Below are 18069 nucleotides of genomic sequence, written 5' to 3'. Positions count from 1 at the left end.
GCTTTCATTGCTGTAGGGCGAGGGTATAGCATCTAGGGCTGTCACGATTATGACATTTTACATGACGATGAATTGTCACTCAAATAATTGCGATTAACGATTTGTGTATTTGTCGTTGACAATTACATTTCTGTTTGGCTTGTAGGCTTTGAAGTTGAACATGGCAGATATGACACATAACCTAAATATACAAATACATTACTGACATATTTGACAACTTTATACTTAAAAAATAACATTGATAGTGGAAATAGTCGATCTACAAGCTCACAACTTGTAGATCTGCTATTTCCACTAAGTGCTTGAAACTATATTAACATTTCTCAACATGGAAACGATTATGACGATTATGCAAAATAATTGCAATTACCTCAAATAATTGCGATTGGACGATTATGTAATAATTGTGACAGCCCTAATAGCATCCTCTCGTCGGAGGCCGGCCGGGGCAATTCCCACTAGTACTGGCAGGTAGAACACATGGGTGGGTTACAGGCAGCCGGTTATGGTCCTAAGATCATATGATAACACTGCTGTAGAATGTATATACACCACTCAGCTACAGTCCCCCCGCATAATTGGGGTGTAGGGATGGGACGATACGCGATATTATCGTTTATCGTGATAAAAAACACTCACGATAATCGTATCGTGGAGATTTAATGTATCGTGATATCGTCCTCCGTCATGCACTGGGATCAATTCACCTTTTATTTGCCGAGCTGCATATCCGGTACCACTTAAACCCTCTATAATTGGCAAAAGGTCCTTATAATATACATACATACGTGATACAGTCTTTTTTCACTCTCTATCAAATGTCTTTGCAAAACTAGACCAGGTCACCTGGTTCTGCCAGACCCGCAATGAAAATCAGAATGCAAGGAAGGGGGGGGGGGGGGGGGGGGGTGGGGGGTGGATCAATCTTAGTCTGGCCTCTCTCCTTTGACCTGTCCGGCAAGCGTGACGCTGGCAGGAGTGCAAGACTCCAGCTGGTATAGCTCGTGGGATCCTTAAGGCACGCAAACCTCCCCACCACGATAAGGTGTTGATCCATGGGGAAGGGGGGGGGGGTGATAGACAGACAGAGGACAGAGACAGGACAGTGACAGTCAGACAGACAGAGGACTAAAACAGGACAGTGACAGTCAGACAGGCAGAGGACTAAGACAGGACAGTGACAGTAAGACAGGCAGAGGACTAAGACAGGACAGTGACAGGCAGACAGACGGCTAAGACAGGACAGTGACAGTCAGACAGACAGAGGACTAAAACAGGAAAGTGGTAGTCAGACAGGCAGAGGGCTATGACAGGAACGTGGTAGTCAGACAGGCAGAGGGCTATGACAGGAACGTGGTTGTCAGACAGGCAGAGGGCTATGACAGTAACGTGGTAGTCAGACAGGCAGGGCGGAACATTTTCAACACTTAATAGCAAGAGCTTGTAGATCGGCTGTTTTCACTAGTATGGCACTGAACTAACACATGAACACACAGGATTGTATAGGCTGAGCAGCTGGAAATGTTTCTGAGCTTGTAGATGGGCTGAGGAATTTATAGTGTCAGCAGCTCGTCAGCCAACTCAACTCAGCTGGTCCTGTACAGGTGACGGCACTCAAGGCAATCAGCCGAGCAAGGGAAGGGAGGGGCAGATGAGCAGTCAGAGGCAAACACAGGCACACTGAGGAAAAGAGGGACCGACCGACCGACCGACAGACCGACAGACCGACAAAGCCTTTTGTAGGCCGACCCCCTGGGTCTGGCAAAAATAGCCGATCTACAAGCTCACAACGCGTCGCAACACAACGTGACACGTTGGGAGCTTGTAGATCGGCTATTTTTTGGCAAATGTTCCCCCCCAGGATAATGGATTTTGATTGTCGCGATAATATCGTAAATCACGATTTCTTTTGTCACAATAATCGTGATATGAAATGTTCACATCGTCCCATAACTTAGTGGGGTGTCGTGTTTTCAACTTTAACCCATTTAGGCCTAGGATTATTTTATGCTTTAACTATTGAAAAATAGCAGATATACAAGCTTGTAGATCTGCTATTTATTTTTTTAAGCGTGAAAATTAGAATGTTGATGCGATTCTATAAGTGTCTTTTGAATCCTTCTAAGATTGTTTGAAAACCCTATGTTTCTATGTCAGCAATCTGGCCAGCCATCGTCAAAGAAAAGGTCCTTTTCACTTAACTGGAGCTCAGTTAGTCTGTGCTTGAGAGACTACTATGTCAGTGGTTCTCAAACCTCTTCATGTGAAGGACCCCCATAATGATATGTATTTGGCCACGGACCCCCATCTCAAAATATTTAGTTCCAGGGACCCCCCAGAAGCAAAATTTGAGTTACAAACGTTCACTTTGAAAATACATATATTCAAAGATTTTCACACATTTTTCACGAGTTTTTCAAAAATAGCAGATCTACAAGCTCACAGCGCTGCACTCGGTGCCGCGCTGTGAGCTTGTATATCTGCTATTTTTCACTGGTTAAAGCATTCAATAATTGTAGGCCTAAATAAAGAATGTCATCAAAGTTGTGAATGTGTTGTCCTCCTCCAGACGCTGGTCTCCTCCCTGCAGCAGCATTTCCTGCTTTTCAGCCAACGGCTGCACTCGGCCGAGGTAGAGAGGCGGTCCCTCAGGCTGGAGTTGGCCAATCTGAAACGAGCATCCAAGGGTAACCGTGGAAACCACCGCCACGGCCACAAGGACCCCTGTGACTTGGTGAGGCTGCCCACCACACTGCCTGAAATTATATATATATATATATGTCTTTATGTTGAATGAGAGCTATTATGGTGTGGGGTTTAGTAACTAAGTACATGTACTCAAGTACTGTACTTAAAGGAGTAGTTCACCCCCAAAATGACTTTTTTTCTATTGATTAGTCACGCCATGGAGACAGTTCAATAATATTTTTTGTTTTTTGTCGCATTCCTAAGACAAAAAGTTGATTGAACTCTGAGTATCCCCAACGGGTCCCCATCCGGAACGAATGGGGGTAAATTTATTGTTATCACATTTTTGTCTTGAATGCGACAAAAAACTAAAAATATTATTGAACTCTAGTCTCCATGGCGTGACTAATCAATAGAAAAAAAGTCATTTTGGGGAAGAACTACTCCTTTAAGGATCAGAGTGCAGTACACCTCACAACCGATGGGATCGCGTAGTGAGAAAAATGCGAGAACATGGCCGCCAATCGGTTTAAAATGCTTTTTATTAAACAATACTGAAGAGTACGAAGTAATTCTGCTTGAGCGTACCATCCGTGAGCCTTCGCTAAGCACTTTATTTTTGAAATCTGAACGTTTGTGTAGTCGTACGCGGCAAATTGGCTAAACTGCTCAACACCAAGTTGAGGTGGACACATGACGGTTGTGAGATACGACCGAATTGTTTCAGGGCTATTTCTCCCTAAAACTGTAGGCTATCCTCTAAAATGTGGTTACTATGGGCAATTGGGCATGGTTTGGATGACAATATACCGTATTATTCTGAATATACCACAATATTTTATTCTATAAAACACATCCTCAAAATACTGCACAAAGTGTCCGTCTGTCTGTCAGTCTGTCTGTCACACCTCACACGTCACACTCTTGCCCTGCTCATATCTCCGCAACCGTTGCCCCGATCCATGCCAAATTTTGCACACACGTTCCTTACCTGCCAAACTACAACCTCCAAGGACCCCCGGAGCTCCAGGGACCCCCAGGTCCCTGGGGGACCCCCAGATGTAAAAAATGACCAAATGTGCTAAACTGACCAAATGACCACCCCAACGGGGCTGCTCACGGGGAATTCCCGGGGACCACCGACTCCTGGTGCTCCAGAACGGATGCAAAAGTGGTGCCGCCCCCAGTGGAGGACCCCCTACACTGCAGCTCACATAAAATGCCGTAACTCCGGCTAGGAGCGACCGGGACAGCCGGGGCCGGTACCTATTCGTCCGCCTTGCCGGCGCGGACACCCCACCCCTCATTTCTCACATGGCCCTCTTCTAGCGCCACCATGAGGCCGATTCTTGCAAAACACATTTTTGGACACTGCTCCTACAATTTTTGCCCTAAAATCACGCAAATCGGTACACAGTATGTCTACACTCATCCCATCAACATGAATCTCTCCCATATAGCGCCACCTCCAGGCGGATTTTTAAAAACACATTTTTGGACACTGCTCCTACAGATTTTGCCCTAAAATCACAAAAATCACTACACAGTATGTCTACACTCATGTCATCAACATGGATCAGGAAGATTTTGGCAAAACACATTTTTGCCCTATTTGTGGAGATAAGTGACCTACGGTCGCTTATCTCCCGATTAGGGAGCCTTACTGGTATATAGTGTGTGCCAGCGCCTACGTCATTGTAGTCCTTAGCGGCCATTTCTTGGGTAAAAACACAGGTGTTTCAATTGTTTGATTGCATAGAACTAATGCTATAGTCTAATCAGAACACCTGTGTAAGGCTGTGTTTACCCAAGAAATGGCCGCTCTTAGAACTACATTTGGCACACCCTATTCGGTGTCTAGACATTTTCGCCGGAGAGATGTTCGCCGTTATGTATCTTTCAGGACCTTTCCCTACTCTACTCACAGCCCAAGCGAGCTGTTAACGGTGATTGCCGTGCACTGTCTACAAATTGCGCAGCGAAATTTATTTTGGACGCCGCTCATTTCACGTCCCGTTTGGCAAAGTCGGATGACTTTGGCATTGAACTTACCAGGGCGCGTGCGCGTGCGTTGTTCTCGCGAACATCGGCGTGGATGACGGCCGCACATGAGATCTTTAGAGTGGAAGTTTAATCCAAACATTAAATGAAGCCCAATGAAACTAATGCTGGCTGCCTAGTATCCTATGGTTCCTGTTTACAATTGAGAGAGGCATCTGAATGACGAAACGAGCCGCTGAGCTTGATGGGAAATGTAGTGTTTTTTATTCCCCAGCAGTATGCTGTGTGGACTGTATTCTATTCTGATACACATTATGAGGAGCTGATTTTGATTATGAATTGGTTAATGCAATACAATACAGCAGAATGTTATCTCTGTATGAGCTTTTCTATAATAACTTTACAATAAAAATGTTTTTCTTTATAAATAACTTAATATATCCACCTCTTTCCGCGGGAATTTACTGGAGATTGTTTTGCAACACACTGCACCACACTTCCAGTTAACAGCAGACATACAAGCTCACGTCGCGTCGCAGATGCAGCTGTTGTGAGCTTGTAGATCACACTCGGCTGCGGCGCCGGAAGCTCCGTCCAATTTCTGCACAATGCACGATGGGATGTTGGAAACTTGTGGATATAATATATAATATTTATCTTTTTTTCCAAAAATGATAATTGAAAAATAGGGGTCGTCTTATAATCAGAGTCGTACTATATTCCGGCTAATACGGTAGTTCGGCAGGGCCTTCAGATGGAAGCCCATTCTCGGTATCCATAGCAACCATATCTGTTATGGATTCTTCTGCTGCTGTTGGTTCTTATATATGCCTCGATATTATGATGTCACCAGGCCTAGAATTTCATCATTTTAGGGGCAAGGCCACTTGGCCTTTGAGGTTTTCCATTTTTTGAGGGCACAAAGGCCAAATGCCAGGGCAGGAAGGCCATTAAATAAAACAAGATTTTAGTCCATTGACATAATGAATTGAATTTATTAAGGGTTAAATTTAATATGTAGAATATCTGCTGTGAAATAAATGGGTATTTACAATCTGATGCTCAGCCCTGCACAAATGAAAGATACTGGATTGGTTTAAAAATGGGGACTCAAAAGACACTGGTGTCTACATGACAAGAAAGACACTGGTGTCTACATGACAAGAAAGACACTGGTGTCTACATATTGACAAGACAGAGACAGAAGAGAGGGTAGTACAGTCAGCAAGGCTGGGGCATTAAGGCCACTGTGGCCTCAGGTCATGCCATTGTTTTGAGGGGCACAAGGCCAAACTGAGGGGCAACGACGGCCATGGCCTTCATGGCCTCCCTGAAATTCCTGCCCTGGATGTCACCCTTTACCTCTCTCTGATTGGCTAACGGTTTTCCCAATGGATGACATCATGTTTTTTTTCAAGGGTTTTCCCATTGCATGACGTCAGCGCAGAAAGGCAGACGTAGATTTCCCAAATTGTGGGCTCGCCTGAAAGGCAAGAACATCTCATCTTCATTATTTATTTATCTATCAAGTTCCGCCCGACAGTACAAAGGCAGGGCCCTTAGCCAATGAGGTGCAATTGGAAATTGGTGGAAAAATATCTGGGAGTGGTGGTAGCTGGAGTATTGGTTGAGCTTCACATGACAGTTAGCACGCTGCAGAATATAGTCACGTTGGCAAACAATTTATTTGATTAAGAGTTTCCCTTTAGTTATTTTTTTAAAATGATTTCTTTACGAGCGAGCCCACACCGTTTCGTAGGAACAGTACGTCTAGTTTATAGATAGATGTTGCCTCTGGCTGAGGTTGCTATGGTGATAATTTGATTAGGCACAAGCTTCCTCGATTGGCCGAGCCCCGGCCCATCGGCTTTGTGGATTGGTCAAACCTTGCGGGACGTTTGTGCCACCAACAAATATAAGTGGCAACCGAACCAACGTGTATCGGTGTGTAAATAATGTTGTGCTGGACGATCCATCTGAAAGGAATAAAGAGATGCAGGCACGCTGCGGTGACAGTTGGACAGAAGGTGTTCTCTTTTGGAGGGGTCAGTGACGAGGACAGTGATCAGATTGGTGTGCACATCTTCAACACAGTGTCTTTGTGCTGGACAGCGTTGTCCCCGGTGCCGTCTGGACGAAGAAAACGTTACCTTGAGGTTCCCTCCGGGTGTGAGGGCCACACAGCTGTGCTGATTGAAGATACCGTCTACCTCTGGGGAGGGTATCCTTGGTGCAATGTGCTTTATGGGTTTGACGTTGGCGCCCACAGATGGTTCAAACCAAGGGTTTCAGGGACTGTTCCAGAGGAGAGGCAGAACCACTCAGCCTGCATCTTGGGGAAGGTCATGTTTATTCATGGAGGATGGACCCAGACTGGACTCACTAATGACTACAAGTTGGACACCACCACAATGGTCTGGTCTTTAATTAACACCAGAGGAACTCCACCTCCTGTTTCAGATGGTCACTCTGCCACCATCATCGGGACAAAGATGTTTGTATTTGGGGGCTCGTGGGGGGGTCACTACAACAACACCATCAGAGTGTTTGACACGGAGACCAACTGCTGGATGAACACACCTTCTGCACAGCCTCCTCCAGAAGAACGCAGGGATCATTGTTATTATTCGGCCTTTACGTACAATGGAGAGCTGTATGTATTTGGTGGATACGAATGGAAGCCTGTTAGCTGGAACCATAAATATGTCAATTATCTGTGGAGATTCAGTCCAGAGACCTTCTGCTGGAAGAAGGTTGAGCCCAAGGGGAAAGGACCATCTTCGATGGATAGGATGTGCTGTTGCATGATGGGAGATCGTATCATCCTCTTTGGAGGAGTCAACGCACCTGATGACCTGTATGTCTTAGACTTGAGTCATAGCCTGAAGACGTTATGTAAGCTAGCAGTTATTCGGTACGGTTTGGAGCACTCTGGACTCCCACACAACATCAGGTGGGAACTGGCGGCCATGAGAACAAAAGAGGATGAGAACTAGTAAGACTCCCTAATCGGTGATTTTAGGTCCAATAATGTGTTAAAAAAATAGGCCTAATTCTAGTGCTACATGGGAAAGATCCATGTTGATGACATGAGTGTAGACATACTGTGTACCTATTTGCGTGATTTTATGGAAAAGACTGTAGGAGCAGTGTTCAAAAATGTGTTTTAAAAATCGGCCTGAAGGTGGCGCTGTATGGGACAGATCCATGTTGAAGACATGAGTGTAGACATACTGTGGTTTACCGCAAAGCTAGATCTCAAAGCTTAGCCAGTGTGACCCTGGGGCTGGTGTACAACACATTCAAGCCCTTTGTGCCAATATATAGGCCAGATGTTGGCCGGATGTAGGGCAGATGTAGACCAGATGTAGGCCAGATGTAGACCCCATGTAGGCCAAATGTAGGCCAGATGTAGGCCCGATGTAGGCCCGATGTAGGCCCGATGTAGGCCAGATGTAGACCAGATGTAGGCACGATGTAGACCAGATGTAGACCAGATGTAGGCCCGATGTAGGCCCGATGTAGACCAGATGTAGACCAGATGTAGACCAGATGTAGGACAGATGTAGACCAGATGTAGGCCAGATGTAGAACCGATGTAGAACCGATGTAGGCCAGATGTAGGCCAGATGTAGACCAGATGTAGGCCCGATGTAGACCAGATGTAGGTCAGATGCTTGTCAGGGTTTTTATGACATCCTATCTAGCCAAGCTTTATAAGCCATGAAGAAATACTCGACTTTGGTGAACAATGTCGAATAGTGACTTTGATATTCGAATATTCGACTATTCGAATAATTGATGAATGCCCTAGTCACTAACATTTCCCTGTGTTTTTACTCATTGAAATAATGTCATGCACATTTTTCCTGTGCACAGCCTACTGCAGGGCAGGCTTTGGTGACTAGATTTAGGGGACATTTTGAAGCTTTTCCTCCTGAAACGATCGATTATTTACACTAGCCCTTACCCGTTCAAAGATATGAGCTCCGAAATGATGTGCAGTGTGTGGGTTATGGGGTGTGCACTGTGCACACAGTATATGAGGGATGGAAGTAACTGTAACTGGTGCTTGCATGATAATATGTAGGAGCATCAATGTAAGAAACCCGTTTCGTTTAATGGCTACAGAGATACTGTGTTCCCGCCCGCCCGCCTGCACACACACACACACCCGCCTGCCTACACACACACACACACACACACACACACACACACACACACACACACAGAGAGAGAGAGAGCTGGTTAAACATGTTGCCTCATGCTAGATGCAGAATAGATATGCCTCATGCTAGATGCAGAATAGATAGTAGATACACCATAAAAATGCTAATATACAGCATATGATTTGTGAAAGTGACAAACGGGCTTCACAGTTATGTCAGGTGTGTTCATATGCTAATTGTGATGCGATTTCAGATCAATTGCTCCAGCCACTGAGGAGAAATGCTGTTTCAGACAGACACTCACTCACTCACTCACTCAGACATTCCGAAAATTATATGTTTGATGTGAAAGAGACAAGAGCTGCCTATGGGCGTTCCTCCATCGCTCCTCTCTTAGTAACTCGTTGCTAACGTGGTATTGGACAAGGACGGGTTGAGGAGGGGCATAGCGAAGGGCTAATTATCACATAATCGTCTAATCGCAATTACTTGAGGTAATCGCAATTATCTTTGCATAATCGTCATAACCGTTTCCATGTTGAGAAATGTTCATATCATTTCAAACACTTTCAAAAAGTAGCCGATCTACAAGCTCACAACGCATCGCATCACTATTTCCACTATAAATGCATAAAGAATAAAGTTGCCAGTCATTCCTTTGTATATGTAGGTTATTTGTAATATCTGCCGTGTGCAACTTCAAAGCCAAACAGAAATGTATTTTTTTCTTATTCGTATGCTCCAGTGTGCAGCGACAAAAACACAATCAAATCGTTTGACAATTAATCGTCTCTTAAAATGTCATAATCATGTCAGGCCCTACGTGTGTGAAACGGGGACATTGTGCACAAAGAGTGCCTTTACTTTTGGTCAAGGGTGTCACACCAAATGATGAGCCCTGGGTACAAGGATTCATTACGGGCCCCCCATGAATGTTCTTCATAGGGGGAGGGGGTTTAACCCATTTAGACTGGGAACGCATCATTACGCATTATTTTGTGCTTTTAACTATTGAAAAAATAGCAGTTATACAAGCTCACAGCTGCGAGCTTGTAGATCTGCTATTTTTGAAAGAATCATGAAGATTTGTGCAAGTCTTTGAATATTTCAAATCCTTCTACGTCTTTTTTTAAAATATATATTTCTCATCTCAAAATATTTAGTTCCAGGGGACCCTCCCAGAAGCAAAATTTGAGTTGCAAATGTTCGCTTAAAAAAATACATATCTGCTATTTTTCAATAGCTAAAGTATAAAATAATCAAGGCCCCTCCACCTTGGGCCCTTGTAACTCAGTCCCACACAGGGATGCTGACAGAACCCTTGCTAATATCCCCAGGACAAAATCCACTCGTCCTAGACAGTTTGCCCTCCTGGCCCCCAAACTGTGTAATAAACTCCCTGTCACATTTAGAACTACAGACTCACTCCCTAGCTTCCACCATGGACTGAAGACTCACCTCTTCAGACTCCACCTAAACCCATAACACTCCCCCTTCCCTCAGTGACCATATATGAAGCTAGATAGCAGTTTTTAAAAGGTTATAAAAGGTTTTTACTGCTTAGGTGCATGGTCTACCTATGTTATTGTTTTTCTAGATTGATGCATTTCTTATATTGTTGTTAATGTACTGACATATTATCTTGCTTATTATAGTGATGTGTATTACCTGCTTATTGTAAGTCGCTCAGGGGCGTCAATTGGGTATGGCAGGGGTATGCAGCTGCCATACCCTGGGTCCAGGGTATAAATCCATGAATGTCTATTTGTCTATCTGTGCTGTTTATTATGTTGTTGAATTACAGTAAAATAACTACAAATGCAAAATTTAACAAAATGGTCACTTTAACAAGGTATTATAATTATATTCTCCACACTTGTATTCTCTCCATCTTGACAGAATGGTATATTCCCAGGTTCCACAGGTCAGCTGCACAGGTGCAATGCATTATTGTTAATTGTGGGAGGTTTGTGCCTGTGGCAAGTTTAGCTGCAAGTTTAGCTGCTAACGTATGGCGTGCAAGACAGGTGTGCAAGACTAGTGTCTTGCACGCGCGCTTTTGGGCGCGTGCAAGACACCAGTCATGTTGCCATATCTTAGCTTTTTCTGAACTGACGCCACTGAAGTCGCTTTGGATTAAAATCGTCTGCTAAATGCCTAAACTGTAAACTTTTCCCCCCCTTGTGACGCCCCTTTAGGTCCCGGTGGAGCGTTTTGAGAGCGTGTGCGGAGCTGCGCCAGGCCCTGAACAGAGAGCAGGAGGCCCAGGGTCTGCTGAGGGAGCAGTCTGCTCAGCTACGCACGCTGACCGCGCAGCTCCACACGCACACTGCTGACACCACCCGCACGCAACACACACTGAGCCAGGCTGCACAGGTACGTACGCGCGCGCACGCTAACGTGTCCTTGGTTCGAACTCCCTTTGGTCCGACCGCCTAAATTAAACCTTAACCCTAACCTCAGTAAAACTAACACTGTTGAGTAGCTAACCTGCCGACGCTGGTGAGTGACTAATCTGCCGACTGTGTTCGGACCAACGGGAGTTCGAACCATATGGGGCAGTCCCCCCCCCCCCCCCCCCCCCCCACACACACACACACACACACACACACACACACACACACACACACACACACACACACACACACACACACACACTATATATCTACATCACTTGTAAGGACATTACATAGACTTCCATTCATTTTTATGCAATTCCTGTGGCCTTACCCTAACCTCTATCCCTAAACCTAACCTCTATCCCTAAACCTAACCCCTAACCCTAACCCTAAACCTAACCCTAACCGTTGTGGGGACCTACTATTTTGTCCCCACACTAGTGGTGCGCGGGTCAGCTTTTTTTCATAACCCGCACGACCCACAGCCCGCACGAAACGTAACCCGCCCGCGCCGCAGAACAATATATAAATCAAGAATCCCCCCGCCCCGCAACCCGCATTTAAAAAAAAGATGGTATATCATCTCCACAATAGCTCATCTTTATATACGGCTCTCTAAGTACCCAAAGTCGCTTTACAGAAAGGTCTACAGTAGCACAATATTGTCATGGGCTAAATAAACAAACGTGTTGTTCAAATTGGGGTTTAGCCTAAAAGACATTCATTCAAAGACGTTCATTCTTCTTCGCTAGGGCATCGTCGGGGTAAGAATGGCGTTTCAGGTTTTATGTCAATCATATTTATACAGCGCGGCGCCTCGCACTTTAAACAGATAGCAAAAGACGGACAATATTAAATCCTGTTGGTTATTGATTAATCACCAGATTGGAGAGATGGGAGCGACTGGAGTCTCGAGGTGAGCGTGGTTGGTTCATTCAGTCAAAAAATCCGTCTCACTTGCGAAAGTTGTGTTTCAAATCGTATCCGTTGACTGGCTGGTTATATAACTTAACCGACACACAAAGTATTTATAAACGGACTTGTGTGGATGACAGAGACATATAAGTGAAATCCTGACCAGCGACACGCGCTGAATTGTTTGTGCATCTTCTCTGCTGTGCTCACATTGTGTCAAATGTTGGCAAAATGTGGTTCGCGGCCCCAACAGGAGCAGAGTTGGGACGGTCCTCGCTGCCTCGCACCAAGGAGAGGAGGAGAAACCTCGCTCCTCTCTGGCGCATTTTAAAACTCGCTCGCTCGTCGTGCTCGTATTCAAACGTAGTATTCTTATTCTTATAGGCCTACTCTTATTAAGAATAAAAGGCAAATAAGAACAGGTGATTATTCTTATTTATTTTTTGCACATGAGAGTGGTGATAACCCGCCCGCCCGCCGCCCGCCAATGGAGTCTGAAAACCTTTGACCCACCCACCCGCATGCGGGCGGGTTGGCGGGCGGGTGGGGGCACCGGGTCAATCCGCGCATCACTACCCCACACTGTCAGAGGTCCCCTGCAGGTGACTGTGTGAACATGCGTTTAGTCCCCATAGGTATAGCTAGACAAACTCTCACACACACACACACACACACACACACACACACACACACACACACACACACACACTAGGGATGGGACGATGAGAAAATGTCATGTCACAATTATTATGACCAAAAAGAATTGCAATTTGCAATATTATCGCGATAATCAAAATATCCCCCAATATCCATTATTCTAGGACGGAACATTTGCCAAAAGAATTGCCGATCCACAAGATCACAACGTTTCACATTGCGACCCGTTGTGAGCTTGTAGGTCAGCTATTTTTTTGGCAGAGTGATTTGGTAGAGAGTGAAAAAAAGACTGTATCAAGTATGTTGTTTACAGGTCCTTTTTTTTTACCAATTATAGAGGGTTTAAGTGGTACCGGATATGCAGCCTTGCAAATAAAAGGTGAATTGATCCCAGTGTGTGATAGAGGACAATTTTGTGATACATTTAGATCTCCACAATACGATTTTTCTTTTTTATCACGATAAACGATAATTAAGATTATCGTCCCATCCCTCTTTCTCTCTCTCTCTCTCTCACACACACACACACACACACACACACACACACACACACACACACACACACACACACACACACACACACAGATTAGATTTGTGCTAAAGGCTCTACTCATCAATGTTACTAACAAGCTCTCTTTCTTTCACGCACACACGTGCACACATCCTCAGGAGGTTCGCCGCAAGGAGCAGTCGCTAAGGATTTTGGGTAAACGTTTGTCGGCCGCACAGCGAGAGAAGAGAGAGTCGGAGGACCGTCTGAGACAGATGGAGGATTCACTGACGAACACACACAGGTAATAACACGCACACACACACACACACCACAACGTTTCATCAATTGAAAATAATTCCTAAATGTTTAGAATTATTATTGAATGCTTTAACCAGTGAAAAATAGCAGATATACAAGCTCACAGCGCGGCACAGAGTGCCGCGCTGCGAGCTTGTAGATGTGCTATTTTTGAAAAAGTCGTGAAAATGCGTGCACATCTTTGAATATAATGTATTTTCAAAGCGAACGTTTGTAACTCAAATTTTGCCTCTGGGTGGTCCCTGGAACTAAATATTTTGAGATGGGGGTCTGTGGCCAAATAAATATCATTTTGGGGGTCCTTCACATGAAAAGGTTTGAGAACCACTGACATAGTAGTCTCTCAAGAACAGACTAACTGAGCTCCAGTTAAGTGAAAAGGACCTTTTCTTTGACGATGGCTAAGCCAGATTGCTGTCATAGAAACATAGGTTTTTCAAAAAACCTTAGAAGGATTCAAAAGACACTTACTTATAGAATCGGGTCAAAATGCTAATTTTCACGATTTTTCAAAAATAGCAGATCTACAAGCTCGCAGCGCGGCACTCGGTGCCGCGCTGTGAGCTTGTATATCTGCCATTTTTCAATAGTTTAAGCATAAAATAATGATACACAATAATGTGTACCCGTTCTAAATGGGTTAAGTTAATTAAAAGGAAAAAAAGGGTTAAAGTAGTGAAAATAGCAGATCTATAAGCTCACCACATTGAGCGAAAGGAGCTTGTAGATATGTTGTTTTGAACAAGCATTTGCACGTTACATGATTATATTTTCTTGTTTGTGTTATTTGCTGTCTTATTATATATATTTTTTTATGTCCAATGTATTTGTTTTCAAGTTCATAAACATGAGTATATAATTAAATGTGTTTGAAATTAAATCAAAATGTTACATTTCAGGATTCCATTTCAAAAATAACAAAAAAGAATTCAGGATTCCAATTCAAAAGGGGCAAAAAATTGCCATTTTGAGCTTGTAGATCTGCTATTTTTTGCTTCTTTTGTATGAGATACTAGAATGACAAAGTAGGAAGTAGCAATATGCAATGTGGCCCTCTGGAGTGAAGGTGGAAATATAGTGGCCCTTGCCATCATCAAAGTTGCCCACCCCTGCTGTAAGAAGTGCTATATAAATAAAATGTACATACACGCTAAAGCATATCTACATGTTAATTTATATCAAGTGACTCTTTATATCTTTGTCTCATCCCTCTATCCTAGGAGTAAAAAGTCTCTGGTCAACTTCATGACCACTGTAGAGAACACCTACAAAGAGGTAACACGCACGCACACGCACCCACGCAGGCACGCACACACGCACGCACACACGCACGCACACACGCACGGTACAGTACTTGGTAGTATATACAATATATTAGGTATTTTTACTATGGCTGCTATAGTATATCGTTGCTGTCAGGCAGAAAGAAACCTTGTATCTTCAAGTTTCAAATGTGTACGTTTTTTGCAAAGTAAAGCCCTGCTTCATCACACAAGACTGTCGCACAGAACTAGTGAAAATAGACGATCTTCAAGCACACAACGCCTTGCACTGCGAGGCATTGTGTGCTTGAAGATCTGCTATTTTCGCTAGTTTAAATCATTTTTAAAGTGATAAATACAAAACGGTTTTGGACATAGAAGGTAAGGTTTCCACCCAAATCATGGTCTAGTGTTGTGGCTCTGGGTGTCACTCTTTTCCCTACTGTATCTTAGTTTTTTTTTTTTTAACTCTCTCCCTCTCTCTCCCATTCTGTCGGTGTCCCCTCTCCCAGGTCAGAGACGGTCTGGTCCAATCACGTTGCTCTGTGACAGGTAAGCCCCTCCCCCTGCAGTTACCCAGAGTGCACGCGGAGCTGTCGGGAACAGAGAGGATGATGGGAGGTGTGGAGGTCACTGCATGTGAGGTAACTATCACTTCATTCATTCACTTACTGTATTCATTCATTCACTTATTTATTTGTGAAAAGTGAAAAGTAGCCTCGGAGTACCAGTGCGTTTTTTGTTTTGTTTGTTTGGCTCTCCATCTCCCTCAAACCTTTTTAGGCCATGACCCCCAAAATAAACATATTTGAACTGGGGACCCCCACCCTGACAAGCACTTGGAATTGTAGGTATTACATTTAATGTGACTCGGTTCCACTGATAAATATTGTGAAAATAGCCGATCTACATGCTCACAACGCCTAACAGATCGTCTATTTCCACAATGTCCGCCTCTTGCTTACTTAATATTTGACAGTTTGGCCAGTTTGGTGTTAAAACAGTCTTGAAAGTCCTTAAATTGTCACTTTAGAATATGCAGATACCCTGTATACACTTATACTGTGTGTTGGTTTGTTTACCATTGAGTGAGAACAAAAATGACATTAAGCTAATCATCCGGGGACCCCACAAAATAATTAGGGGACCCCACTTGGGGTCCCGACCCCAAGTGTGAGAACCACTGGTTTAACAGAAAAGGTAACTGTCTCTCTGGCTCCCTCTAGAGGCTGGTCTCCACGTTCGCTGATCTCTACCAGGCAGCGGGCTCTCGGATTGGCTGGCTGGAGCTGGAGGTCTCCGCCCAGCGCGGTCATGTGACCGCGCTGCGCAGCGAGCTGCAGGACGCCTGCCTCCGCGACAACCTGGCCTACATCCCCGTAAGTAGAGATGTGACGATATGAAAATGTCATATCACGATTATTGTGACCAAAGAAATCACAATTTACGATATTATCGCGATAATCAAAACATCCATTATCCTGGGGCAGAACATTTGCCAAAAATAGCCGATCTATAAGCTCACAACGCGTCGTTGTGAGCTTGTAGATCTGCTAGTTTCCCTCTCTTTTTTTCATAAATATGTGCTATTGAACACCCTTTACGTCTGTGTGTTGGTTAAAATAATATTGAACCAATGAAAACTAGTAAAAGCCCTTCGGTCAAAACCTCCTAACTCCACTTGAGCTCATTTTCCCGAAAACGTACATTTTGGTCTGACAGCCTGGCAAATAAAAGGTGAATTAATCCCAGTGCATGATGGAGGATGATATCATGATAAATTAAATTTCTGTTTTTGGCCAAAGTTCTCAAAATATGGACACTAGGGTTCAAGTGGCTAATATAATCGATTTAGTTGATTATGAAAAAATCTCTCTCTCTTTCTCTCTCTCTCTCTCAGGTGGCTGAATTCTCCCCATTGGCTGATCCAAAAGCCTGTCATCGAAGCCCGCTCTCCGATTTGTCGAAGGAGCTGCCGATCAGCCGTAGCTCCGCCCAGCCCTGTCCAGACCCCAGTGCCTCCTCGTAGCTTTCTGTCCGGGGAGCGTGAAGTTACACTGAAGAAGCCCACAGTTTATGAGGACATTGTTGTTCAATTGGGACCAAAGTGTTGGACAGACAGACGGATGGACCAATGGACTGACTGACATAGTCGTAGCACTAAGAAGACATAGGCCAAAGAATGGATCAGGAGGGTGTGGTGGGTGGATGGACATTATTTTCATTCAGAACGGGTACACATTATGCTGTATTATTATTTTATGCTTTGACTACTGAAAAATAGCCGATATACAAGAGCTTGTAGATCTGCCATTTAGAAAAATGAAAATTTGAATTTTGACCCGATTCTATAAGTGTCTTTTGAATCCTTCTAAGGTTCTAAGGTTATTTCTATGTCAGCAATCTGGCCAGCCATCGTCAAAGAAAAGGTCCTTTTCACTTAACTGGAGCTCAGTTAGTCTGTTCTTCAGAGACTACTGTGTCAGTGGTTTTCATGTGAAGGACCCCCAACATGATATGAATCTGTCCACGGGCCCCCTTCTCAAAATATTCAGTTCCAGGGACCACCTAGAAGTAAAATTTGAGTTACAAACGTATGCTTTAAAAATACATATATTCAAAGATTTGCACACATTTTCACGACTTTTTCCAAAAATAGCAGATCTACAAGCTCGCAGCGTGGCACTCGGTGAGCTTGTATATCTGCTATGTTTCAATAGTTAAAGCATTCAATAAGTCTAGGCCTAAATGGGTTAACAGAGAAACATGAAGATAGGCAGCTTGACTTGATGAAATACAAACTCATGTATTATACTCTGTTGATTGAATAAAGTTTTATGATCTCGTAATTCTCTCACAGTCTCTCATTTTCATCTAAATACATTCACAATGCGTCGCATCTTGTAGATCTGCTATTTTCAAAAGATCTTTTACCCATTGTATGCATTTGAAAATGTTTTTGGTAAAGTCTATTTTTAATCCCGGACTTTTACTATACAGAGTATTTCTACATAGCAGTTTACTTAAAAATAATGAGTAAGCTATTACTAGAGGCTTCCACCACTGCTATAAATAATGTTCACTGAGGATAATGCCAAATGAGTTATACTACTGACCTGTGGAGGGCAGTAATACGCTGTGCATTGTCTACGCTGCAGGAATGAAAA

The 18069-nt window shown here is 43.9% G+C and overlaps 2 protein-coding genes across 2 annotated transcripts in view; both read left to right on the top strand.

Moving 5' to 3' along the window:
* Window positions 1-2699, top strand: part of LOC308283138 (ataxin-2-like protein) — a 39911-nt gene extending 37212 nt beyond the window's left edge. Inside the window, exon 10 of the mRNA XM_080723519.1 lies at window positions 2570-2699. The gene's annotated coding sequence lies outside the window, so the exon portion shown is untranslated. The remainder of the gene's footprint in view (window positions 1-2569) is intronic.
* On the top strand, window positions 1343-17674 carry LOC308283137 (coiled-coil domain-containing protein 171-like; the record flags this gene model as incomplete). The annotated part of the gene is made up of 9 exons (XM_080723518.1): window positions 1343-1384; window positions 2570-2687; window positions 6673-6856; window positions 11057-11234; window positions 13499-13623; window positions 14861-14915; window positions 15415-15546; window positions 16129-16281; window positions 16803-17674. The coding sequence occupies 9 exons, from the start codon at window positions 1343-1345 to the stop codon at window positions 16929-16931; spliced, it is 1116 nt and encodes a 371-aa protein (XP_080579644.1). The 3' UTR covers window positions 16932-17674.
* Between the last annotated feature and the right edge of the window lie 395 nt (window positions 17675-18069).

This window comes from Nannobrachium achirus (assembly GCF_963921795.1).
Source record: "Nannobrachium achirus genome assembly, chromosome: 4".
NCBI classification, from domain to species: Eukaryota; Metazoa; Chordata; class Actinopteri; order Myctophiformes; family Myctophidae; genus Nannobrachium; species Nannobrachium achirus.
The sequence above is the reverse complement of the archived record's forward strand: the minus strand, read 5'-3'. Positions and strand labels throughout refer to the sequence as shown.